This window comes from Alnus glutinosa, chromosome 7, assembly GCF_958979055.1.
Source record: "Alnus glutinosa chromosome 7, dhAlnGlut1.1, whole genome shotgun sequence".
Lineage (NCBI taxonomy): Eukaryota > Viridiplantae > Streptophyta > Magnoliopsida > Fagales > Betulaceae > Alnus > Alnus glutinosa.
Window position 1 is genome coordinate 24306833 of NC_084892.1, and position 27794 is coordinate 24334626.

The 27794-nt window shown below is 37.5% G+C and overlaps 2 protein-coding genes and 1 pseudogene across 2 annotated transcripts; all 3 read right to left on the bottom strand.

Annotated features, from left to right (window-relative positions):
* Nucleotides 1-1237: 1237 nt before the first annotated feature.
* LOC133873358 (7-deoxyloganetin glucosyltransferase-like) lies at nt 1238-4659 on the bottom strand. Its single transcript, XM_062311074.1, has 3 exons — nt 4132-4659; nt 3626-4050; nt 1238-1753 (listed from the first exon to the last, which is right to left on the bottom strand). Exons 1-3 carry the CDS (start codon nt 4631-4633, stop codon nt 1238-1240), a joined length of 1443 nt encoding a protein of 480 aa, XP_062167058.1. The 5' UTR covers nt 4634-4659.
* Nucleotides 4660-9319: 4660 nt separating this feature from the next.
* On the bottom strand, nt 9320-10303 carry LOC133874369 ((R)-mandelonitrile beta-glucosyltransferase-like). The gene has a single exon (XM_062312269.1). It carries the CDS (start codon nt 10253-10255, stop codon nt 9365-9367), a length of 891 nt encoding a protein of 296 aa, XP_062168253.1. The 5' UTR covers nt 10256-10303; the 3' UTR covers nt 9320-9364.
* A 14833-nt stretch (nt 10304-25136) lies between these two features.
* Nucleotides 25137-26792, bottom strand: LOC133874061 (7-deoxyloganetin glucosyltransferase-like; annotated as a pseudogene).
* Nucleotides 26793-27794: the final 1002 nt, after the last annotated feature.

Consider the following 27794-nt stretch of genomic DNA (forward strand, 5'->3'; position numbering starts at 1 on the left):
TCTTCCGCTCCTTACCTAATGTAGGACACAAGGCCCTTTTTTTTTTTTACCCAACAAAGGCGGGACCTACAAAGATACCTCGTCTAGACAATTGCTAACAGGAAGATGACTTCATACTGCTTAAGAACAAATTCTAATTAGAAAAAAAAAATTAAGAATAAATTCTTTTTAATAATAATAATAAGATCCGGCTTGCATGCATGCGGTAGTTTAAAATTACCACATGCATGCTGTAGTGGAAAATGGTACCATTTTGTAGAAAACGGTACTATTCTTTCTACTTAAAAAAATTTGCAAAACTTTTAATAAATTTAAAAATAATAATAATTAAAAATATAAAATATAAAAACCTAAAAAAACAAAAGGAGTGGCCGGCGTTGCCCAAGGAAGTGGCTGGCCACCCCATTATTGGCCAAGGGGGCGGTTGCCACCCCCTTGGCCGATCTAGATTTTAAACTTTAGTTGTTTTAGTTAGTGTGTTAAGTTGAGTTGCTCAGTTACGTGTTGCTTATTTATATATATAGATAGTTGAGTTGCTCAGTTACGTGTTGCTTATATATATATATATATATATATATATATATATATATTATTATTATTATTAGTTTGATTAGCGTCAACACATGCATATATAAAAATTAAAAAACCTTTTTTTTTTTTCTTTGCCTTTCTAAGCAAACATAAGGGGAAAAGGGAAGGGGAAAAACCTAAACAACGTTTTGATTTGACTTTTACAAAGTTCAAGAATATATCAATTCGGCAGTTCCACGGTGCATGATTTTAGATTTGCTATCTGCGAAATTGAGTCAACCAAACTTTTCTTTTTCAAACCGTTCGACAATTCAAATCAAGTGCTTACAACGAAAAAACTGCCTAAAATAGTGCAAAAAGGCAATACTTTTTCTGACAATTTATATTTGTTGAAAATTTCAGGCATGTAATCAAATTTCTAAAATAATTCATTTTTAAATTTATTATTAAGTAATAAAAATGTCTACTTAAGCTTTTATATTTATATAGCTCAACCAAATTAATTGCTTGTGATTATATATATATTGGATTAGCCTCTATTTTTTTAAAAAAAAAAGAAAGAAAGAAAGAAAGAAAAAAAAAAAAAGAAAATGAAAAAGAAGACTAATAAGTATTACCACGTCAACTCAATCAAATAGGAGTAAGAGCGGTGTTAAGTACTTAAAATTACTCATTTATTTATTAGAATCACTTTCTTCTAAAACATCTAGGCTTTTGATAAGAGCACTTCATCCACCAAATTGTTTAGGTTGATGGATGAAGATCCACATGTTTCAGTGGCCTCCTCGGCCAAATACTTCCACTCCATGGCCTTATTCTTCATTTTCTTGCCCTTGTATCCCTCCATCAACTCTCTCACAATCTTCTCCACTTCCTCTCTATTGGCACCATTATCAATCTCCATGCCAATGTCCCAATTATCGCAAGTATACTTACAGTTTGTTTGCTGATCTGCAAAGAATGGCCAGCAAAGCATCGGCACTCCTGCAGTCAAACTTTCAACGATTGAATTCCACCCACAGTGAGTCAAGAACCCTCCAATAGAGGGGTGGTTCAGAACTTCCTCTTGAGGGCACCAACTAGCTATTAGACTCCTTTCTTTTGTTTCTACTATGAACTCCGGCGGCAAGACCGTCGATTCACCAACTACTAAATCAGGCCTAATTATCCACAAGAAAGGGTGCTTGCTATTTGCAAGTCCCCAACCAAACTCACTGAGCTGCTGTGGTGTCATGACAATTATTTTTTTTATTTTTTATTTTTTTTGGGTGAATAAAAACTTTATAAAGCCCAAACTCAAGTCTACAAACACTCCAGCAAATTGGAAGCAAGCTGCTAAAATAATCTAGCAGCAAACAGGATCAGCCTCAGCCAATCAACAACAGCCAGCAAAAGCAACCAAAAAAAAACAAGACATCAAAGCAACTACAAAAGGCAAAGAACCCCCAGAAAAGCTGAGAAAAAAAACCACCGACAGCCTTTAAGCAGCAACATCCAAAATCATCAACCCTGCATTATATGCTGCAGACTCCAAATCTCAGCAAGTTGAGGATTCTTGCGAATCAACTCTGGTGAACATCGAGCGAAGAGTCTCGACCTCACATCTCTATTCACTTGAAGCACTAAAGACTCTTCAGTATGCAGTAGATTCCCATGAAGCAGCGCATTACGCTGTTTCCACAAGTGATAGACCGAAGCTCCAAGACAGAGCTTACAAACAATGGAAAATAAACTCGTACCCTTCAGATGATTATTACACCAACGAAGAAGCAGGTCCCAATCAATAGGAGGATCCCAAACCAAGCATCCCTCCATAACTTGGCGCCAAACACGTCTGCTAAAACTGCAGTTGAAGAAAATATGTTCACAACTATCCTGGCAGGCAAAGCAAAACATGCACAAGGTGGAACCCGAATAACCCCAGTAGCACATTCTTTCTTTGGTTACTAGAGCATTTCTGAATACCAACCATAAAAAGAAAGCATGCTTAGGAATCGCCCATGAGAACCAAACAATCTGGTGCCAATTGACTTCAGGAGATTTAACCCGAAGCAATTCCCATGTCTGAGCACTAGAGAATTTTCCAGTAGACGATTTCCATACCGGCAAATCCTCACCACCAATGGGAATCTCAGGCAAACGACTTTGGATCTTCACCAAATCTTCAGAACGTGCACTCGGCCAGTACCAGCCTCCCTCTCTAATAATGGAAGAAACCCTCGGGCCAATTTTACTACCAGCATCATAAACAACTCTGTATCCATACCTATCAAACAGATAACCATCCAGATGCCATGAGTCAAACCACAAATAAATCTTACTTCCATCGCCTACTTTAAAGCTCAGGAACTGTTTAGCAATACTCCTAAGCTTCAAAAGCTTTTTCCAACTCCATGAACAGTTTTGGGGAATAGCAACCTGCCAGAAACTCTCCCCCTTCAATAAGTTTTCCTCAATCCAAGCCACCCATAAAGAACCTGATCTGGCAAAAAGAGTCCAAACATGGTAAAGCATACAAGTTTGGTTACAAACTTCAAGTCTCTTAATACCCAATCCACCCTCCTTTTTAGGTACACAGACCTTCTCCCAAGCCACCTTAGCATTGGCTTTTGAATCCTTTCGACTCCAAAGAAACCTATTAAGTTTTTGCTCTATCAACTTAATAACTTTCTTAGGGAGTATGAAGACTCGGGACCAAAAAAGATGAAAACTGCAAAGGACTGAGGTGATAAGCTGAAGACGGCCTGCAAAGGATAAATGCTTCACTAACCAAGACTCAATCCTTGAAACAATTTTAGCCACAAGAGTGTCACAATCCACAGCTGACAATCTCTTAGTAATGAGGGGTACACCAAGATAACGGACAGGGAGAGTTTCTTCACTCATTTGTAAAAAGCTTAACAAAGTCTCTTTGTCTCTGCCTGAAATACCAGCACAGAATGCTAGACTTTTATCCGGATTGGCTCTCAGTCCTGAAAGCCCTTCAAACTCTGCCAGCACACTCTTAATCACATGAATAGAATCTATTTGAGCTGCTGAAAAAATGAGCAAGTCATCGGCGAAGCAAAGATGCGTAAGCTTAAGAGAATGACACCTCGGATGGTGTCATGACAATTATGCTGCCAAAATTCACGTACAATACTGAGTTAGGTGGCTTGGAGTTAAGCCAATGGAGGCACTCTGTTTCTTCTATCCATAAATTATACCCAATTGATTTTAGAGGGTCCTGATCGTTGTGTGAGTGATTGTGGAGTAGTTGGAGAGGACCAATGGCATATACACGAGGAAACATGGGGGAGAGAGCATCCAAAACTTGTTGCTCTAACGCGTCAAATGTGTGAATTACGATTGCTGAAGCTCTGGGAGCTCTCTCTACTGATTCAATGACATATTTGAACATAATATCATTTGGATCTGTGGTTCGAAGAAAGGTTGGAAGATCCCTCAGTAGAATGTCTCCCATACCTGGAATCCAGTCTATAACTGTGTCCAAATATCCATTTGTTAGATAGCTCTCATCTGCAAAAAAGAAATAAGTTCTTAGTTTGAAAATTTGCAATTAAACAAGAATATATATATATATTTGCAAGTTAATTACACCTTTTAGTGGCGTAAAGCCTTTGTCCCTGAGAAGAGGGAAATGCACACAACTCATTAAGCAGCAAGCAGAGACCGTGAAGAGCATTGCAATAGGGATTCCGATTTCTTGAGCTGCGGTAACAGTGAACGGCATGAAACCATCGGAGACAATGCAAGTCACCGGAGGGTTGTTTGCAGTGTTGAGTTTCGCGAGCAAGTCTGAAAAAGGAGCCAAGAAGTTCTTCATAACGGAATCACAAAGGGAGGGGACGTCCTGGCTGGCGTTGGGATCCGACGAAGGGACGCTGTCAGGAATGGTTACGAATCGGAAGTCAGGAAAGCCATCCAAGGAGTTGAGACCTCTAGATTTCAGAAAACGTAGGTGGTTGAATTCAGTGCTGACAAAAGTTACGATAAAGCCTTTGTGGTGTAGAAGCTTTGAAAATTTAAGCATAGCCTTTATGTGGCTTTGAAAAGGGGATGGAACACAAATTGCATGAGGCTTATGATCAGCTACTTCCATTCCTTCTCTCTTTCGATCTGTACGTGTACGACGTGCGCTGGTAAATATGCAGATTCATGGTATCTTTCAAAACGAGCCAATCTATAAATAGACCGCACAGTTGCATTATAGATTTAGAACACATGGACTGATCGGTGGCTGGTCATCCTACAACGGATACGTATCTTTCTTTTTTTGTCGGTAGCTTGGTCTGTTAATCATTACTTAATTAACCAATGATAAGATTAATCTTAGCTTACTATTTATAGGCGTGAGGAATAGATAAGATTGACTAATTGAGGTGGTTAAAGTGTTTTTCGGACATGATTTAATGTTCTGGGCACTCTTCAAACATTCAAAGAAATGACAATTTGAACGTTTTAGTGGGATCGGAGTTGGGTTTTTATAAAAGTTGTTTTTGACGGATGATTGCATTTTATTTTATTATTTTTATAGTATTACAAGATCACCTGATTTGTCAGAGCCCACTATGAAGAGACACCACACGGTGGCTATCGCCATTTGGTGGCGACAAGACCAGTACTCCAATGGACTTTAGGGGCCGCCTTGTAAGTAGCAACCTTTCGTAGACGGTGCCCTTCCTGTCAAACTAAAGCCGTGTCTTTTTTGTAGTTTGACGTTCCCCATGACTGACAACTGACAAATAATGGCATGAATTTTGTTGGAAGGATATGAATAATGGCTAATATCTCTTGTACAACTGTTGTGTAGGAATCATGTATGTCTCATGAACAATACGTTGAGATTTTGATAACACCTATTCGGCCCATCATGACTCCCAACTTTATACTTCTGGAAGTGGCTATGCCACCTAAGATTTTTCAAAGAAAGCTGAATTTCACTGACACGGAAAGGACATGATAATTCAAAAATACTTGTAACTGAGGTATTATAAGCATTTTTTTTTTTTGTCAAATTGGGCATTTTTTAAACTCTTTTATAGATTGGGAAGTCAAGGTCCAAGCGTTAGTAGTTCAGAGGGCTATCCGTAGAATGACTGATAGTTTGGAGAGGTGAATTATAATATTTTCAAGAAAAAATGTAAAACGAGATTAATTCTCACGAAGAGAAACTATGTGTATGTGCAAGTTGTTCTCTTCCATCTTCTTTAAGAGCATTCAACTTCTTTATAAGTAGTTCTATTTTTTAAATTTAAGAAAAATATAAAATGTCACCCACAACAAACACCTTAATTAAATTTTTCTATTCCTTAAGAGCATTCATAGTAGCTTCTCAACTATTTTTTCTAAATATAGGGAACAAAACTACATTTTGCTTTTTTAGCAAAAAACACCCCACAATACATTCCTTTTACATTTCCTTATATCAATTAAATACTATTTCTTTATACTTTTTTAGTTATCATGATTTATGTGAGAGGAGAGAGAACTTTTTTTATGATTATAATAATGCTTGGGAATTCTACATTGTGAAGGACGGTAGCATTAAACCTTGGTATGTAGTGAGAAAGATCTTGGAATATCGTCCTTTGAGCTAATCCCAAGACTTGGTTAAATTAGGTGATGACATAACAATGTGTCATTTACCGTTAGATGTAATGTATTTTGGAATGTCAAAGTTCACATGCACAATTAAGGTCCTCATTTCTAGTTAAACCTTTTTGTCTTATTAGGCTTAGGTTAGGGATCTCAAACATGGATCCGGCTATGTGTGCTGTACTACAGCACACATGCTAAAAAAATAACTACTGGCTGAGATTTGATCAAACGTTTGTTATTCGAACGAGGAAGGTGATAAGTATTGAATTATTCGATTCAAGACTCCTTAATTCGCATTTGTTAGACCTAATTCGTGTTGTATATATAACGTTTTGTTGTAGTTTTGTGTTTTTTCTTATTTTCAGGTCTTCGTGGAAATCTAGTTCAAAACACTTGAATTAGACCTAGAAATACATCAATGGCATTTTGCTCATTTCCAGAGTTCGAGGCTGATGCTGAGAAGATAAAAAATCGTCCAAGGTATTTCGATCAATCGATTATTTGTACAGCTAATAATTCGATCGATCGACTTTCAGTCGACTCAACTTCGATCGATCCAGATGCGATCGATCGATTCTCAGAGCACAAAATTTTCGATCGATCGACTTTGCATCTTCCAGAAGGTCAAGATATTTCCAAATCTTTGTGCGATCCAAATCAAAAGTTGGGTTTAATGGACAGAAATGGATGGCGACCCGCTCTGTTTGTGCGGCTAGAATTGATCATTGATGAGTCCCTTGTAAATTAAATCTCTATATATATGAGATTAGGGTTTTTGGTTAAAACATGCATCTTTTGGGGATTTCGGATTTGCTCAGGTGTATCACTTCATTTCTTAGTTAATTTCTAGTGCTTTTCATTTCCTTTAATGCACGTTTTCTGGGCTTAGTTCCAGAGAGCTTGTCTCCTTTCTTTTTCTTCTTTGTTCTTCATGTTCTAGCTTAGGTTTTATTTCCTTTTTGTAATCCGAATTTTATGATTTTAATATAGTTGTTTTTAGTTCGTTTTAATCTTGTTTCCTTTACTGTTTTTGATTAATTTTCATGCTTAGATTAGTTTACTTCATGTCTAGCTAACTTAGTTCTTAGGGTTTGATCCAAATCCTCTCCAAAAACCATGAAGTGTTCTTGATGTTCTTGAGTTTTTCTTGATATGTTTGATGATTGTGTAAGGCTAGAGGATTTCAAAACCCATGCTAAAAGGTTTTGTCTTCAAGATTCAAATCTAATTATTCATGAAAAAAAGTTAGGCTTGTCTATGAGTTTTCTTAGATTCATGAATAAAATCAACATTTTTGAAAAAGAATGATGACTTGTGCAATGATGCTATTTGACATGATGTGTGATTTCTCATTAGAGTCACCTTATAGGGTATGCTAGGGAACACCAATCATTTCACACCTTTGGTAGTCTAAATTTTTTTTCAATTGTAGTTTAAACTTTATGTGAAATGGTTTGGTGTGAAACTAGATATCTTATCATTGTGGCCTAATTAAGGTTTTCATGTATTATGTATACTTATTAGGATGTGTTGTAGAGTAGTAAGCTAGGGAGCATTAATCACTCCACACCTTTCGTAGTGTAAACATTTTTCAATTATAGACTAATCTTTACGTGGAGTAGATTAATGTAAAACTAGGTGCTTTATAACTATGTCTTAACGAAAGTGTTTTCACGTCGAGGTCGTCGTAATAGTTGACGCTCATTACGCGCTCATATCATGCATGTTAGGAAGAACCATATAGACTTTAAGCATTTCATTGGTTGAGAATTGGATAAGATCAACACCCTAAGTTTTCTTTAAGTTTGTTTTCATTTTTTGCTTTCATTTCTTCATCTTATTGTTGTAGCTTCAATTCTACAACCTTTACTTTTATTTTTACTCTTAAGTTAAGTTAGATACGTTCTTTTAGATATCCTATTACGCAAAACAACCCATAATCTCTGTGGACCGATCACCCTTACTATAGTACAATCGATACGTACTATTACGAATGGTAAACTTATAAATTTAAAATCCACGTAGCCGGTTAGTCCGCTACCAGAAGGTCTCTGATTATTTCAAAAAAATCATGATGGGTCTCGTTTAAATACAAGAAATTGCCAAGGTTTTGCTTCATATGCTGTAAAATTATTCATGGTTCAAAAGGTTGTCACGACCCTATCATGAGGAAAACCAGTCAGAAGGGTGGGGATTGTGGTTGCGTGCGGATGACCTATCCAGACGTCCGGTGAACGGCGATGGATAGAAAACTACCTAGTTACCTTCTCTGGCGTGTTCAGATCATGATTAGGAGACGGCACCTGATAAGCATCGAATGTTGCACATTCAAGCCCCTTAACTTATATATATTAATTCCTTAGCATTGTTATTTATTTGATTTTATGTTATTTTATTTTTTCAGGTTTTAAATAAAGATGCAATTAATTTCAAACGGAGAACACAGAATCATGAGAATTTTCGTAAACACAATTAAAGAATTTGCCTTATTAATTTTCCCAATTTTCTTTTCTGTCTTTTTTGGGAGAACTTCACTTATAATTCCTGAATATTCACTCATTTTGAAAGAAGGTACCTAAATTTTAAAACGTCTCAATTTATGGTATCAATTTTTTAGAAAGTTTCAATCTCAGTCATCCATTAGAATTTCCCGTTACATCTTGTCAAAATTCTCAAAATACCCATATTTTTTTTTTAGAAAAAAAAAATATATATTTTAGGATTTAGGTGTTAGATAGAATTTGATAGAATTTAACAGAATTTGCAAAAATACCAATGCCCGAATCTTTGAATATTTTTATAATTTTGTTTTAAAAAAATAAACACAGTGGTATTTCAGAAATTTTGATAGGGTTTAACAGAAAATTCTAATAGATGAATGTGATTGAAACTTTCTGAAAAATAGATACCCTAAATTGAAACTTTTTAAAGTTTAGATACATTATTTCAAAATGGGTGAAAGTTCAAGAGTAATAAGTGAAGTTCTCCGTTTTTTTTTTTATCGCCTTACAATTTATTCCTGTTTATCTTGGATGTTAATGCATTATTTGTCATATTATGAAATACTCCATTTGATAATATAACTTCAATATGGTTGGAAATATAGTATTAACTATTAACAGTTCCAACGTACTTGTAGTTTATCAAAACAAACAAATTGAACAAATTAAAATGACAACATATAAAATATCACCATATATGCACACTTTATTATTGTACTTTCACTTCCTTCTTAAACATGCATGTAGCCTTTTGATAAAAGCACTTGGTTCACCAAATTGTTTAGGTTGATGGATGAAGAACCATGTGGAGCAGTGGCCTCCTCAGCCAATTTCTTCCACTCCATGACCCTTTTCTTCATTTTCTCTCCTTTTTCTCCCTCCAACAACTCTCTAATCTTCTCCACTTCCTCTCTCTTAACATTGTTATCAATCTCCATGCCAATGCCCCAATCATCGCAAGTATACTTACAGTTTGTTTGTTGATCCGAAAAGAATGGACAGCAAAGCATCGGCACTCCTGCGGTCAAACTTTCAACGGTTGAATTCCACCCACAGTGAGTCAAGAACCCTCCAATTGAGGGGTGGTTCAAAACTTCCTCTTGAGGGCACCAGCCAGCTATTAGACCCCTTTCTTTTGTTTCTACTATAATCTCCGGCGGCAAAATCGCCAATTCACCAACTACTAAATCAGGCCTAATTATCCACAAAAATGGATGCTTGCTATTTGCAAGTCCCCATCCAAACTCAGCCAGCTGCTGTGGTGTCATGACAATTAAGCTGCCAAAATTCACATACACTACTGAGTTGGGTGGCTTGGAGTTAACCCAATGGAGGCACTCTGTTTCTTCTTTCAATAAATTATACTCAATTGATTTCATAGGGTCATGATCATTATGTGAGTGATTGAGCAGTAGTTGGAGAGGGCCAATGGCGTATACACGAGGAAACATGAGGGAGAAAGCATCCAAAACTTGTTGCTCTAACGCATCAAATATGTGAATAACGATTGCTGAAGCTTTGGGAGCTATCTCTGCTGGTTCACTAACATATTTGAAGAAAACATCATTTGAATCTGTGGTTCGAAGAAAGCTTGGAAGATCCCTTAGTCGAATGTCTCCCATACCTGGAATCCAGTCTATAACTGTGTCCAGATATCCATTTGTTAGATAGCTCTCATCTGCAAAAAAAAAAAAAAGAAATCATGTTTTTTAGTTTGAATATTGGCAATTAAACAAGAATTTTTTTTATCTTCTCAACATCAGCCTCGAACTCTGGAAATGACCAAAATGCCATTGATGTATTTCTAGGTCTAATTCAAGTGTTTTGAACTAGATTTCCACGAAGACCTGAAAATAAGACAAAACACAAAACTACAACAAAATGTTATATATACAACACGAATTAGGTCTAACAAATGTGAATTAAGGAGTCTTGAATCGAATAATTCAAGACTTATCACCTTCCTCGTTCAAAGGCTGGTATGAGAAAGCCTTTGTGGTGCAGAAGCTTTGAAAATTTAAGCATAGCCTTTATGTGGCTTTGAAAAGGGGATGGAACACAAACTGCATGAGGCTTATGATCAGCTACTTCCATTCCTTCTCTCTTTCGATCTGTACGTGTACGACGTGCGCTGATAAATATGCAGATTTATGGTATCTTTCAAAATGAGCCAATCTATAAATAGATCGCACAGTTGCATTATAAACCGCATAGTTGCATTATAGATTTGGGAAATCACGAGGTGAGATTTGCTTCAGTATTCCTCAGAAAAAGATCAAAAATCACGTGAATGTCTGACACGGGGCACATTCTGTTACTTTGACTGATGCTCTTAGTCTTAGATATAGATTGGTGTTGGTACAGTTTCTGGTATGATGACGTGTCTCCAATTGATTCGCTGCTTCCTGCAAACCCACAACCTTGATTCCTGTAAAATAACAAACAACTAGTCGGGGGTGCCGACTACGCCCACTCCGATGCGTAAGTCAGTGCAAATCAATTTCCTGGAAAGTATCTGTAATCTCAAAAGCTCAGAGATAATCTCTATAATACCTGATGTGATGGTCTTATTTATAGGCTGATAGTCACAGTCCTACCGGAACTCTTAAAACCTAGTTAAACTAGGAGTTCGAGTCATAGTCTGGTTGAACCTTAACCTTATCTTTAGGGAATTTGAATACGGTCGCAGAGTCCAAATTGAATTGCATTCGTGCCTCTTTAATCTTAATTTCCACGTTTCTAGTGTTCTTATCCCATTAATAATGGGGGTAAAGGCTTATCCTTGATCTTGCGGGATACTGGCCTTATCTCATTCTAAGACAGTTGTAACACACTTCGACCAACCCCCGAGGTGATAATATCCGAGACATGTTCGCTCCGAAAGGATTAGAAGATCTCAGAATATTGCCGCACAGTAACAGGGTTGTGGAAGATCCGAGGTGTTATCATACCGAGGCCGGCTTCTCCGAGATGTTATCATACCGAGACAATCTTTGTATATCAGGTTGTGATTCAACTTCCCGAATAGTCTCATGGCTTCTATCAAATCTCCGAGGCATAAATATCCGAGATATGTTTGCTCCGATCAGACTAGGAGATCTCGGGATATTTCATACTGTCACCGGGTTTGATAAGACCGAGACGTCATTATACCTAGGCGATCTTCCTTTGCTGGGTCGTAACAAATGTCCGAGATGTAACACCGAGATGTTTCCAGATTAGGATCCACGTGTCCTGATGTGGTCGTTTTGTACTTCAATAATAATACCACTCGCAATAGAACGAATCGTTGTAGGATAATGTCTATATTGAGGGTGTCGATCCACAGGGAATGTATTGGTTGCATGCATCAAGCTTTAATAAAATCGGTCCAAATTTATCCTTTGGAAAGTATGTTGTTTTTTTTGTGATTTTCAAATTGTAAACTACTAACAGAAATTAAATTCTACAAAGTTAAAGTTGTATAAAATGATATGGGAAACTAGGGAATTGATTTCACCACTATCCTTGTACCAATGGCCATCACATTAACATGGGACATTCTTTCTAGGCATGATATTACCCGTGTGCGGTTGTCAAGCGCCCAACAAGGTGACAAGAAAATACCATCATTAAAAATAAGCATACCCCATCCTAAGATTAGTACGGATCATCTACCTAAACTAGGGTGTACCATCATCCGTCTATCCTAGGCATGAGGTATCAAATTTATTAACTTAGTTACATGCAAACAATGATTAAGTGTAGCCCATCCTAAGATTAGTACAAATCATCTACCTAAGCTAGGGTGTAGCATCATTTGTCTATCCTAGGCATGAACTATCAAAACCTCTTGTTGCATGTTCAAAGAATACCATTGCATAACCATTACACTTATCATTTTTTGGATGACAAATATAATTTGAGCACAATCAAAATGATAAGCTTTCTAGATAAACATTTCATCATGATTGCATTTAACTTTAAAACCAATTACGAAAATGTAATTCTCATAGTTATACAATCATCAATGCCCAAAATAAATATCCCAAAATAAAACACAATTAAGCCATTGATACTTGGATAGGGTTTATCAAAACCCTAGGAGGAGCTTAGCTATGCATGGAGAGCCTTTGAGAATTTGGTGTTGAAAACCCTTCCATCCCCTTGCTGTCCAGCACGTGTACTGCTAACCGAAAGGTGGGAGGTTGTTGACAATGTTGCTTGGTAGGTGGAATTCGGTGCAGCCTACTGCCTTGAAGATGCTGCTGGTGAGGTGGACAGGTGTGCTGCTGTAGTTGTCCAAGTTGGTGGCTGCACATGCTGCTGGCCGAAAATGTGGACTTGGAGTGCATGTAGAATTTTTCTCTTGATTCATATGCTGTCCACGTGATGGTTGCAAGCTACTGTCCAGCAGCTTTGCACATGCTGTCCTTGAGTAGGCTGCTGGCCTACTTTTGCTAGCTTTGAAAAGAGGGGACATGTAGGGGGAGACAAGAGGAAAAAATATATATTAAGAGAGATGGTTCCGGATTTTCGGGATGATCCGACGACTAAAATTAAAACAGCCATATCTTTCTCCACGCATCTCTAAACTGGCTGAAATTTGTTGCGTTGGAAAGCTGACATCTTGAACTTCAATTTAGACCTAAGAAACTCTCAAAAAGGATATCGTTTGATCCTGTTATGATAGGTCTAAATCTAGTAGTCTGCTGCATCCGAATTTCCTTGTATTTTGCTTGAATTATATCATTTCTCTTTTATTGTCCTACAAAATATAAAAACACTAAAACTAACCAAAACATTAGAAAGTAACAAAGCTAAAGGTTTAACTAATGTAAATTAAGGGGTCCAAAAATACAATATTTGTGACACATCATGTCCTCGGGGTTAATTTTATCCCCAACAATTGGTTTTTTCTCCTCAATAGAATGAAGGAGCGTGCCATTATTGTGGGTTCCCTATGCACCCTTTTTTTTTTTTTTTTTTTTTGTGTGCCTTTGGACCCCTTTTGGTTGCTACTAAATGGAACTACGCAACTATACTTATATATATATATATATATATATATATATATATATATATATATATATATATATATATATATATATATATATATATCCTTAATTACGATGGTCAAATGAGATAAATTGTACTGAACATCTTAAAGAGTAGACGATTTTAGGGATATAAATAAACCAGTCTGTTCGACAACCTGCTCGATACCCGCTCGGTTTAACCCGATCCGAACTCGAGTTTGATACTATAGAAACTCGATCGTTACTGTAGAAACCCGCTCGATTAGTAAGTGATACATACCCAACACGCTCGACAAAACTCGATAGGGGCTCGCGAGCTCAGCTCTTTTAAAGCTCAACCGGATCTCTCGCCCGGCTCGTTAGTTCGACTCGTTAGCTCGTTCATATCTTACATATATATTAGTAAAATTAGTAAATATAGTATAATATATATAGTATTACATATTAATTATAATACTTTGATAACAATACTTAGTATGTTAAATTAACATATTAAGTTATTAAAAGTTAGTATATAACAATATAACAACATTAAATAGTTAACATATATATATATATATATATATATAATAAACACATATATCACATCACACATGGTTAACAATAGTTATATATTATACTTATATTACAGTTACTTGGTTATATAGAATATATTAGACTTACTATTTGTTCACATTATACATATATCATAGTTTATACTCTCTAGTTATATATAATAACATATTGTTAATTTGTTACTTATAAACTATAGTTATGTACTATATTTTATAATATGCCTTATATAGTTACATATTATATATTTATACTATTAATAAATGTATAGAGGTTGTTCATAAACTTAGGCTTTGAAAAATTGAAATGACTTCTAAAAGTAAAGTGTGTGCATAAGTGTCAACAAAAATTAAAGTACAGTGGAAAGTAAATGACACAGAGATTTTTGTTGACGAAGTGGAAACTTAGTTAAGAGAAAAACCACTCCGGGGCAGCCAAACCCAGGAATTCCACTATTCAGAAGACATAGCTAGATACAAGACATTAACACTCACATGTACCGATGCAGTGATCGTACCTTGATCTCTGACGTGTAACCCAACACGAACGCTTCCCAACCAGGTTCACCTACCTGAAGGGGTCTTCAATGGAACTCCTTACCTTAGAGCCGACCTCTAAGATAGACTTCGGTTTACAGCACAGCATGTTGTGCAAATTTTAATACTCGCAAGCGCACGAATCGTTTGCAATATAGTGTATGTGCAAGTGCGAGATCGTATCCACAGGGAATTGTGTTGCAAAAATTAATCTCTATTCAAACTAATCATATTTTAACCTAGTTCCAAATTTAGGGGTTTTTGATAAAAGAAAACATAAACAAAAATAATGAAAATAAAGGGGTCTAGGGTTTTGGAATCCACACTCACCAAATCACAACAACCTAATCTCATGCTCATCACACATATTTTGAGGTTCTCACATACAAATCTTAGGTATGCTCTACATTGCTTCAAAAATCATTTAAATCATTCAATGAATCCGTTCATTGCACAAATCACAAAAGATATTAGGATTTAATCAAATCATCAAATGTATCAGTCGAACGAAACACAATGAATATCCAATGTTTTGATAGATGAAAAACCAAGCCATCAATTTAATGAAACTATTCCACATCATCACTTGTATCCGGAAACCACAAGAGATATCAAAAAATCATTTCAAAAATCGAAGTAGAACAATGAGAAATCAAAACCCATAAACTCAAATAGCATAAACAAGCATGAAACTCAGTTTCTCTTCAATGGTGAGGTTTCATCCTCAACCCTAAACGAAAATATTAGCTACCCATAACAAAAGAAAGCAAAAATAAACAACAAGGATGCATTAAAATCAAGGAAACTTACAAAGATTTGAAGTTCTAAGACAAAATCAACACTAAAAACCCTAAACTACAGTGAGAACGGCGCCTAGGGCGCTCCCAAGCGGCCTCCTTGTCTAAAAATGAGAAAAGAATGGTATTTATAGAGTTAGCTAGGGTTTTTGAAATTCCAGCTCCGCAAAAATTCGATCGATCGACATTTCGATCGATCTACTTTAAAGTCGATCGATCTACTTTTTCAGCACTTCAGAAAATCCAGCTTTTCTATGTATTTTTGTCTTGAAAATTGTCATTTTACTCTTATTGCCCTTAAAAAACGCAAAAACACTAAAACTAACCAAAACATCAAAAAGTAACAAAGTTAAAGGTTTAACTAATGTAAATTAAGGGGTCAAAATATACACTTTTTGGCACTCATCACAGCACAGCACACTTGGCAAGGCTTTAGAGGAAATATCACGTCTCTAAGCTGTAGAGAATTCACCACCGAATTCTTGCAGCTCTAAGTGCTCAGAGGCCCCTATTTATAGGCTGGGGGTCAGAATGGGCGTCAGGTAAAATAAGCCTGTGAGCCGTCCGGATGGACAACTGTGCGACAGGATTTTTTGAAATTTTTGCAGAGAAATCTTTCCTGTATAAGAACATCGTCCGGACGGGATGGCTCGATCGTCCGGACGCACGCACGTCCGCTGCAAGTAATTTCCATAACAGGCTTTGCGCGTCCGGACCAAGGGGCAGGAGCGTCCGGACGGCTAAACTTCAACACGCAATTTCCATATCTGATGCGTGTGCGTCCGGACCATGAGGGGGAGACGTCCGGACGGTTGAAGTCGAATCGACAGTTTCCATATACGATGCACCAACGTTTGGACCACAGTTGTCAGACGTCCGGACGGTCAAATTTGAACTGCGATTCTTGCCTTATGGAGATACGCGTCCGGACGGTATACCACATCGTCCGGACGGTTGATTGATCTTCCCTTTCTTTGAACTTGGAAAGAATCAGAGAACCGTTCGAGAACTGAGTAGCGTCCGGACGTGCTGCTGAAACGTCCGGACGGAAGCAAGCTGGCATAGAAGATTCTCGATACTGTGTAGGTGTCCGGACGGAAGGAGGACGTTAGAATAAGGCCAAAATACTAACAAACTCCCCCTTTGACCATTCTGGGACAAAAATCACTTGACCGGTTTGGGAATACATTCCCGGTCGAAAAAATAAAAATTATTCCCCCTTTTTGTCACAAAGGGACAAAGGGTAAAACAGAGTAATGAGAAAAACTACACAACAATTACTCCCCCTTAATGTCTCAGAAGGACAAGGGTAAACAGAGTAATAATATCCACAGACAAAAACGTTCTAAAATCCAAAACAATAGGAAAGTAGAGAAAAGTCTGTAAGTGGCCCAAAAGAGAGGAACAGAAATCCTCCAAGTATCAAATCCCAAGACCTTTAGAAATTGAACATCCGACTTCAACAATAGTCAGTTTTCCAAAGGATGCATCTGCCAATCACTGTGCTGGGAGCCGCTGGATGTCGTATTCCTGAGTCAAAACCAATCAGAAATATCTCCAAAAATATCATTAGATCCTGTTAGTTCCAAAAGTATTGTGGTATTTAAGACGGCTGTCAAATGGATGCCAAAGAGAAATATAAGCAATGCAGCTACTCATAAGGCATAAATATATCATGATCAGCCCAACACACAGACAGAGAAGGATTTTCATGCACACTATCTCAAGAAAAGATCCCAACAAATATTTCAATATTCTAAAAGCACAGTCTTCACACACACACACGCATTGCATGAGTTGAGTAATCTATTTAAAATTTCTATCTGCAGGAAAATTTGTGCTTATTGAATACTTAACTCTCATTTATATCTTTGCATATTTTTGCAATGTTATTTGACTGTTTTATCAGTTGATTATACATGCGTGTTCTGAAGCTAACTTTTGAAAAAAATATTTTTCTGCAAATTTTTCTCCGGTTTCAGATTTTCAGTGTGAAGCGTCCGGATGGACCTACTCTTACATCTGGACGAGCGTAGTCTTGCCATATGCTGATCTAGCAGTTGTCATCCGAATGGTTAAGTGACACATCCGGACAGGATCTCTACAGGTTTAAGACTTGTGTCTCTTTTTCTGCCATACACACATCTTTTCATTTTTTGATTTATCATGGCATGTTGTGTGTTTTTCTTGTGGATTTCTCCCGATATTTTGGCATTCTTTGCACATCTCTTCTCATCCCATGATATTCTGATGCACTCCCCCTAAGATGCAGCACCTAATTGTTTTACTTGTACCATGAAGGACAAAGTAAAAATTTTACTTGCACGTAGAGGGCTAGGCATATAGCAAATTCAGCACATAAGCAGTGAATATACAATTTTAAAAGCGCATAATGCATATGATTTACTGCTTGATTCTTATGGTGCTGCAACCTAGAGAGTGCCAGAATTTTTAGGCTCTTGGTTTAACTAGCATGTGGTCAATTTGACCAACTTAATCAAAGACCTCTTCTCTTATCTAGAATTTATAGAAGCAAAAAGTCAGAGAAGGAAAAGATGTACCTTAGAGGAGTCTTAGATAGTGCACATTTTCATCGCATGAGGAAAGTAACTATCTATCATTAAGATGTAACAGGAAAACTTAACAGATATCATGCATAAACTCTCAATTATATATAAGCATATTTAATCAATGCACAATGAACTGAGATATCAGGCAAAAACACATGCAAAATCTGAAAAGCTATCAAAAGAAGGAAATAAAGTTCCGCATCATCTCCTCAATTTTATTTATTTTTTTTTTTCTATTTTTTTTGTTAAAAAACAATAAACAAAAAAACAAAAAAGACATGCTTATGGAAAAGGAAATGACATCTAATCCCAGCATGTAAGGTAAACCAAACCTGTCCTCATGGAGAGAGGTTTAAGAAATACCAAGACAGAAAAGCAGCCGCTCGACGTGCTTCAACTGTCATCCCCAAAAGAGAATATCTGCAGATCTTTCTCAAGACAACAAGAGAAAATATGGGGATAAAATAAACGGTTCCTCAAACAGAATGCAAGGCATGAGTACAATATGACAAGATAAACAATGCAATGCAAACATACCTGACATGCACTAGGATTTAGGAACCAAAATCCTAGGCATGGGAGACCTCACCTACTAGGTGAGTCCACTCCCCTTTAAGGGGTGAATTATCTCATCCTTCCTTACCCATACCTTCTTTACCTGTGAGGCAGGGGTGTGAGCCATGTCCCAATTGATCAGTCTGGCTAGGACATTCTTCATCATGTTGACAAGCCTTTCATTGGTCTGATTCTTCTTGAGCTTGTGAGGCTTCACTTTGAAGCATTCGGCTTTGATGTGGCCATACTTACCACAGTGATAGCATGAGGGAGAATCCCTTTGAGGATAATGCCGTTGTTGCCGAAAAACATGATGAGGCTTAGAAGGTTTAGAGCTAGACTTACCTGTCTTTTGCTCTGTTTTCCTGATCCGAGGCTGCTGATGTCGGATTTGAGGACAGTGTGGCCTGATGTGTCCAGAGACACCACAATGATAGCAGGTAGGCTGACTTCGTTTGCTGAAATGCTTCTTGAAGGGCTCTGCAAATTTAAGATTAGCATATTCACAAACAACAAAATCCTTATCTCTTTGAGATATATGCCTCTTATGGGGCGGGACATATTTATTTGAAGAGGTTTTCTCAATAACGCCCTTTTTGGAGTCCTCCTGCTTCTTCCAAGGACTGTGAGATTTTAACACAACACAATTTGGTCTAATATGACCAATTTTTCCACAATTATGACAAATAGGAACAAACTTACCTTGTGTTCCTGAATCCTTGGAGTTAGGCATCACACATTTATCTAAGCAAGAATTTTTAGAACAAGCTGCATCTACTATCACATGATTAGTACCAACAGAGTCTAATTCAAAATCAGAAGCATGTGAAATAGAAATATTTAAATCAGCAGTCAAATTAGGCTTGTTCGAAATATCTGAATGAATACACAACATGCTTTTCAAATTATCACTTAAGAATTTTTTCAGGAGATCTTCAGATTCTTTTAATTTATTCTCAAGTATATCAATAATGTCAAACAACATGGTATTCTCAGATCTCAAAGAGTCAATCAAAGCATGAGATTCAGATAACTGAACAATCAAAGACTCTTTTTCTTGCTTCACATTTTTAAGCTCTTTAGAATGTTGAGCATTCTTCAATTTATTAAAAACCTTAAAGAGCTTAATATCAAAATCTTCATTAGAAAACTGAGAAGAATTCATGATAAAAGGTGTAATAAAAAAAATAGAAGTCACAAGAGATGAGGATTACACTCAGGAAATAAATCCTAAACAGAGTGTACCTGCTCTGATACCAATTGAAAAATTGAAATGACTTCTAAAAGTAAAGTGTGTGCATAAGTGTCAACAAAAATTAAAGCACAGCGGAAAGTAAATGACACAGAGATTTTTGTTGATGAAGTGGAAACTCAGTTAAGAGAAAAACCACTCTGGGGCAGCCAAACTCAGGAATTCTACTATTCAGAAGACATAGCTAGATACAAGACAGTAACACTCACATGTACCAATGCAGTGGTCGTACCTTGATCTCTGACGTGTAACCCAACACGAACGCTTCCCAACCAGGTTCACCTACCTGAAGGGGTCTTCAATGGAACTCCTTACCTTAGAGTCGACCTCTAAGATAGACTTCGGTTTACAGCACAACACACTTGGCAAGGCTTTAGAGGAAATATCACGTCTCTAAGCTGTATAGAATTCACCACCGAATTCTTGCAGCTCTAAGTGCCTAGAGGCCCCTATTTATAGGCTGGGGGTCAGAATGGGCGTCAGGCAAAATAAGCCTGTGAGCCGTCCGGATGGTGAACCAGGACCGTTCGGACGGACAACTGTGAGATAGGATTTTCTGAAATTTTCGCGGTGAAATCTTTCCTGTATAAGAACATCGTCCGGACGGGATGACTCGATCGTCCGGACGGACGCACGTCCGCTGCAAGTAATTTCCATAATAGGCTTTGCGCGTCCGGACCAAGGGGCAGAAGCGTCCAGGCGATAAACTTCAACACGCAATTTCCATATCTGATGCGTGTGCGTTCGGACCATGAGGGGGAGACGTCCGGACGGTTGAAGTCGAATCGGCAGTTTTCATATACGATGCACCAACGTCCGGACCACAGTTGTCAGACGTTTGGACGGTCAAATTTGAACTGCGATTCTTGCCTTATGGAGATACGCGTCCGGACGGTATACCACATCGTCCGGATGGTTGATTGATCTTCCATTTCTTGGAACTTGGAAAGAATCAGAGAACCGTTCGAGAACTGAGTAGCGTCTGGACGTGCTGCTGAAACGTCCGGACAGAAGCAAGCTGGCACAGAAGATTCTCGATACTGTGTAGGTGTCCGGACGGAAGGAGGACGTTGTCCGGACGGATGATGCTGGACTGTCTGTTTCCGAACGGTATGGCACACCGTCCGGACGGATGGAGCAGGAACAGTAGGCGTCCGAACGGGATGACACATCGTCCGGATGGCTGACAGGGAACTTGAATTTCTTCTAACTTCACTCTGAACAGTAGAATCCCTGTTTGCAGCATCCTTACATATAAGTGATTTTGTCCAAACACAGAATAAAGGCCAAAATACTAACAAACTCCCCATTTGGCCATTCTGGGACAAAAATCACTTGACCAGTTTGGAAATACATTCCCGGTCGAAAAAATAAAAATTACTCCCCCTTTTTGTCACAAAGTGACAAAGGGTAAAACAGAGTAATGAGAAAAACCACAAAACAATTACTCCCCCTTAATGTCTCAGAAGGACAAGGGTAAACGGAGTATTAATATCCACAGACAAAAACGTTCTAAAATCCAAAACAATAGGAAAGTAGAGAAAAGTCTGTAAGTGGCCCAAAAGAGAGGAACATAAATCCTCCAAGTATCAAATCCCAAGACCTTTAGAAATTGAACATCCGACTTCAACAATAGTCAGTTTTCCAGTACTCCAATGGACTGTAGGGGACGCCTTGTAAGTAGCAACCTTTCGTAGACGGTGCCCTTCCTGTCAAATTAAAGCCGTGTCTTTTTTGTAGTTTGATGTCACCCATGACTGACAACTAACAAATAAGGGCATGAATTTTGTTGGAAGGATATGAACAATGGCTAATGTCTCTTGTACAACTGTTGTGTAGGAATCATGTATGTCTCATGAACAATACGTTGAGATTTTGATAACACCTATCCGGCCCATCATGACTCCCAGCTTTATACTTCTGGAAGTGGCTTTGCCACCTAAGATTTTTCAAAGAAAGCTGAATTTCATTGACACGGAAAAGACATGATAATTCAAAAATACTTGTAACTGGGGTACTATAAGCATTTTTTTTTGTCAAATTGGACATTTTTGAAACTCTTTTATAGATTGGGGAGTCAAGGTCCAAGCGTTGGTAGTTCAGAGGGCTATCCGTAGAAAGACTGATAGTTTGGAGAGATGAATTATAATTTTTTCGAGAAAAAACGTAAAATGAGATTAATTCTCACGAAGGGAAATTATGTGTCTGTGCAAGCTGTTCTCTTCCATCTTCTTTAAGAGCATTCAACTTCTTTATAAGTAGTTCTATTTTTTAAATTTAAGAAAAATATAAAAAGTCACCCACAACAAACACCTTAATTAAAATTTTCTATTCTTTAAGAGCATTCACAGTAGCTTCTCAACTATTTTTTATAAATATAGGGAACGAAACTACATTTTGCTTTTTTTTTTTTTATTATCAAAAAAACCCCCACAATACTTTCCCTTTACATTTCCAAATATCCATTAAATACTATTTCTTTATACTTTTAGTTATCATTATTTATGTGAGAGGAGAGATAACTCTTTTTATGATTATAATAATGCTTGAGAATTCTACATTGGGAAGGACGGTAGCATTAAACCTTAGTATGTAGTGAGAAAGATCTTGGAATATCGTCCTTGGAGCTAATCCCAAGACTTGGTTAAATTAGGTGATGACATAACAATGTGTCATTTACCGTTAGATGTAATGTATTTTGGAATGTCAAAGTTCACATGCACAATTAAGGTCCTCATTCTAGTTAAACCTTTTTGTCTTATTAGGCTTAGGTTAGGGATCTCAAACATGGATCTGGCTTGTGTGCAGTAGTAAAAACTACAGCACACATGCTATAAAAATAATAAAGGACTGAGATTTGATCAAACGTTTTTTAAACCAAACGTTCTCTCTTTTCAAGGACAACATCTGAAGCAAACATTTGTGATTGACGCCGTTTAACGAGTACGGGGAGGGGGAATGATGAACTGCTGCTCTGTGTGGGTTGTGAATAAGAACGGCCAAAAGATTGAAGGACAACTCGTGTTTCCATCCTTAGCCACCATCAAGTCGTATTTGGTCTCAACAGTTTTCGATCTTTTTTGAAAGAGATCGAGATTCTTGAGCATTTTTTGGATGTCGGTGCAGTTTCTAAAGCAGGCTTTGACCTCGTACATGGTGTGGTTTACATTGCCTGAGAGTATCTGTGGGACTGATTTGGGAAATTAAGATCTGGAAAGGAAGAAAGGGTTGAGACGCATACGGCATAGCCTGCATAAGTCTTTCCTTAAACGACGTCGATGACAAACGTTTGCTTTAAACGTTGTCCTTGAATGAGACAACAACATTTTGTTTAAAAAATGTTTGATCAAATCTCAGCCCTTTATTATTTTTACAGCATGTACACAAGTCGGATCCCTCAAACATAGTCAAGGAGGCGGACATTGTCGTTAAGGGAGAATATTCTACCACTATTATTCCGGCAGCTAGGATAGGAGTGTTGATTGTGTCCTATTCCTTTATCATATATCTGTGCTGTTGGGCGGGATTATGACAGACGGTAATAAGAATGTTTTGGGAGGATTAACTTTGTTTGAGGGGGAACAAAGAGGAATTCAAATTGCAGATGAGACAATTCAGGATCTCCGAGACAAAGGATCCTAGTGTTTGGTGGGTAGCCTGGGAGTGCTAAAAAAGCTTACCAATGAGGCATTCAAAGCTATCCTTTTGCGGATCTGGAGACCAGAGGGAAGAGTGGTTTTCAATGAGATTCAAGAGAATCTATGGCTATTCAAGTTCTCAGAAGAGAGTGATAAACATAAGGTCTTGGCTGAACGTCCCAGTACATACGATCGAACCCTTCTAATCCTTAATGATTTCGATGGACAGATTCCACCATCTCAATTGGATTTTTCCTCTTCTCCCATTTGGATCCAAATTCATGATATGCCACTAGGTTGCATGAACCGACCAGTAGGAAACCAAATTGGAAACTTTCTGGAAGTGGAAGATGTAGCCGTGGTGGAGGACGATGTGGGATGGAGACGTTATCTCCAGGTTAGAGTGGAGATCAACCTATACCAGCCTCTTGAACGAGGAAGGTCTCTGATTATTTCAGGAAAATCATGCTGGGTCTCGTTTAAATACAAGAAACTGCCGAGGTTTTGCTTCAGATGCGGTAAAATAATTCATGGTTCAAAAGGTTGTCAAGACCCTATCATGAGGAAAACCAGTCACAATGGGGGGTCAGAAGGGTTGGGATTGTGGTTGCGTGCGGATGACCTATCCAAACGTCCGGCGAACGGCGATGGACAGAAAACTACCTAGTTACCTTCTCTGGCGTGTTTAGATCATGATCAAGAGACGGCACCTGATAAGTGTCGAATGTTGCACATTCAAGCCCCTTAACTTATATATGTTAATTCCTTAGCATTGTTATTTATTTGATTTTATGTTATTTTATTGTTTTCAAGTTTTAAATAAAGATACAATTAATTCCAAACGGAGAACATAGAATCATGAGAATTTTCGTAAACACAATTAAAGAATTTGCCTTATTAATTTTCCCAGTTTTCTTTTCTGTCTTTTTTGGGAGAACTTCACTTATAATTCCTGAACATTCATCCATTTTGAAAGAAGGTACCTAAATTTTAAAACGTTTCAATTTATGGCATCAATTTTTTAGAAAGTTTCAATCTCAGTCCTCCATTAGAATTTCCCGTTACATATTGTCAAAATTTTCAAAATACCCATATTTTTTTTTTTTAGAAAAAAAAATATATTCTAGGATTTAGGTGTTAGCTATAATTTAACAGAATTTGCAAAAATACCAATGCCCGAATATTTGAATATTTTTATAATTTTGTTTTAAAAAAATAAACACAGTGGTATTTCAGAAATTTTGATAGGATTTAATGAAAAATTTTAACAGATGAATGTGATTGAAACTTTTTGAAAAATAGATACCCTAAATTGAAACTTTTTAAAGTTTAAGTACATTCTTTCAAAATGAGTGAAAGTTTAAGAGTTATAAGTGAAATTCTCATTTCCCTTTATTTTTTTTTTATTTGTTTTTTATTTTTTTTTATCGCCTTACAATTTATTCCTGTTTATCTTGGATGTTAATGCATTATTTGTCATATTATGAAATACTCCATTTGATAATAAAACTTCAATATGGTTGGAAATATAGTGTTAACTATTAACAGTTCCAACGTACTTGTAGTTTATCAAAACAAACAAATTGAACAAATTAAAATGACAACATATAAAATATCACCATATATGCACACTTTATTATTGTACTTTCACTTCCTTCTTAAACATGCATGTAGCCTTTTGATAAAAGCACTTGGTTCACCAAATTGTTTAGGTTGATGGATGAAGAACCGTGTGGAGCAGTGGACTCCTCAGCCAATTTCTTCCACTCCATGACCCTTTTCTTCATTTTCTCACCTCTTTCTCCCTCCATCAACTCTCTCACAATCTTCTCCACTTCCTCTCTCTTAACACCATTATCAATCTCCATGCCAATGCCCCAATCATTGCAAGTATACTTACAGTTTGTTTGTTGATCCGCAAAGAATGGACAGCAAAGCATCGGCACTCCTGCGGTCAAACTTTCAACGGTTGAATTCCACCCGCAGTGTGTCAAGAACCCTCCAATTGAGGGGTGGTTCAGAACTTCCTCTTGAGGGCACCAACCAGTTATTAGACCCCTTTCTTTTGTTTCTACTACGATCTCCGGTGGCAAAATCGCCGATTCACCAACTACTAAATCAGGCCTAATTATCCACAAAAATGGATGCGTGCTATTTGCAAGTCCCCATCCAAACTCAGCCAGCTGTTGTGGTGTCATGACAATTAAGCTGCCAAAATTCAATACACTACTGAGTTGGGTGGCTTGGAGTTAAGCCAATGGAGGCACTCTGTTTCTTCTTTCAATAAACTATACTCAATTGATTTCAGAGGGTCATGATCATTGTGTGAGTGATTGAGCAGTAGTTGGAGAGGGCCAATGGCGTATACACGAGGAAACATACGGGAGAAAGCATCCAAAACTTGTTGCTCTAACACATCAAATGTGTGAATAACGATTGCTGAAGCTCTGGGAGCTATCTCTACTGGTTCACTGGCCTATTTGAAGAAAACATCATTTGAATCTGTGGTTCGAAGAAAGCTTGGAAGATCCCTCAGTCGAATGTCTCCCATACCTGGAATCCAGTCTATAACTGTGTCCAGATATCCATTTGTTAGATAGCTCTCATCTGCGAAAAAAGAAATCATGTTTTTTAGTTTGAAATTTGCAATTAAACAAGAATTGTTTTTTTTTTTTGCAAGTTAGTTACACCTTTTAGTGGCGTAAAGCCTTTGTCCCTGAGAAGAGGGAAATGCAAAAAACTCATTAAGCTACAAGCAGAGATAGTGAAGAGCATTGCAATAGGGATTCCGAGTTCTTGAGCTGCGGTGACAGTGAACGGCATGAAACCATCTGAGACAATGCAAGTGACTGGAGGGTTGGTTGCAGTGTTGAGTTTCGTGAGCAAGTCGGAAAAAGGAGCCAAGAAGTTCTTCATAATGGAATCGCAAAGGGAAGGGAGGTCCTGGGTGGCATCGGGATCCGATGGAGGGAGGCCATCGGGAATGGTTACGAATCGAAAATCAGGAAAGCTGTCTAAGGAGTTGGGACCTCTAGATTTCAAAAAACGTCGGTGGTTAAATTCAGTGCTGACAAAGGTTATGAGAAAGCCTTTGTGGTGCAGAAGCTTTGAAAATTTAAGCATAGCCTTTATGTGGCTTTGAAAAGGGCATGGAACACAAACTGCATGAGGCTTAGGATCAGCTCCTTCCATTTCCTTCGATCTCTCTTTCTGTAGGTATGCGCTGATAAATAATTAAATATGCAGATTCATGGTATCTGCCAAAATGAGCCAATCTATAAATAGACCTATTTCATGACAATTGCCCGCTCAGTTACATTATAGATTTAGAACACATGCGCTACTGATCGGCGGCTGGTCCTACAAAGCATACGTATCTTTGTAGAACGGTAGGGGCCGCCTTGTACGTAGACGGGAAACCTTCCTGTCAAACTAAAGCCGTGTCTTTTTTGTAGTTTGACGTCACCCATGACTGACAACTGACAAATGAATTGAATTTTGTTGGAAGGATATGAACAATACTGATGGAAACGTGGAGGACTCTAGATGTGGGTGTTGGACAACTGCAGTTCATGGCCACGTGAAGGACTATCTAGACATGGGTAGTGGTGTGCTGCAGTTATTCATGGGTAGTTATTTAGTGCAGGGGTAGTTTAATATGTGCATGGGTAGTTTAATATGTTAGTGGGTAGTTTAACATGTTAGTGGGTAGTTTTATTCTCAGTTACGTAGCTCTAGTATAAGATGAGTTCTAGAATGTGGAGAATAGATTATTGATTATTGTATTGGCATTTTGTCATTTGTGGTTTGTATCCAGCCCTAAGTGGATTCATTTGTGGTCTCTCCTACCCGAAAGGAGTTCATTATCTATCAAATATCTTTAATTCTGTTCAAATTATCGTGGGTTCCTATCAAATACGCTGGGATTTTGACAACGCCTCTCCGGCCATCATGACTCCCAACTTTATACTCCTGGATCGACGTGGCTATGGCACCTCAGATTTTTTGAAGAAAGCTGGATTTAACTGGCATGGAAAAGACATAACTTTTTAAAAAAAAAACATAAAGAGCATTCAGTTTTTTTATTTTAATTTTAATTTTTTTTTTACTTTTTTTCTTTTAATTTTTTAATTCAAAAATACACGTAGTAGGAATATTACAGGCATTTTTTTGTCACATTGGGCATTTTTTTGAAACTTTTTGATAGATTGAAGATCAGAGTCTAAGTGTTGATAGTTCATAG

Bases quoted from the DNA above. Each gene is read 5' to 3' on its own strand.
- LOC133874369 (XM_062312269.1), bottom strand. From the start codon at position 10,255: ATGGGAGACATTCGACTAAGGGATCTTCCAAGCTTTCTTCGAACCACA.
- LOC133873358 (XM_062311074.1), bottom strand. From the start codon at position 4,633: ATGGAAGTAGCTGATCATAAGCCTCATGCAATTTGTGTTCCATCCCCT. The intron at 4,051-4,131 runs GTGTAATTAACT...TCTTTTTTGCAG, and splicing joins AGGCTTTACGCCACTAAAAG to ATGAGAGCTATCTAACAAAT. The intron at 1,754-3,625 runs GTGTCATTCTCT...ATGACACCACAG, and splicing joins TTGTCATGACACCATCCGAG to CAGCTCAGTGAGTTTGGTTG.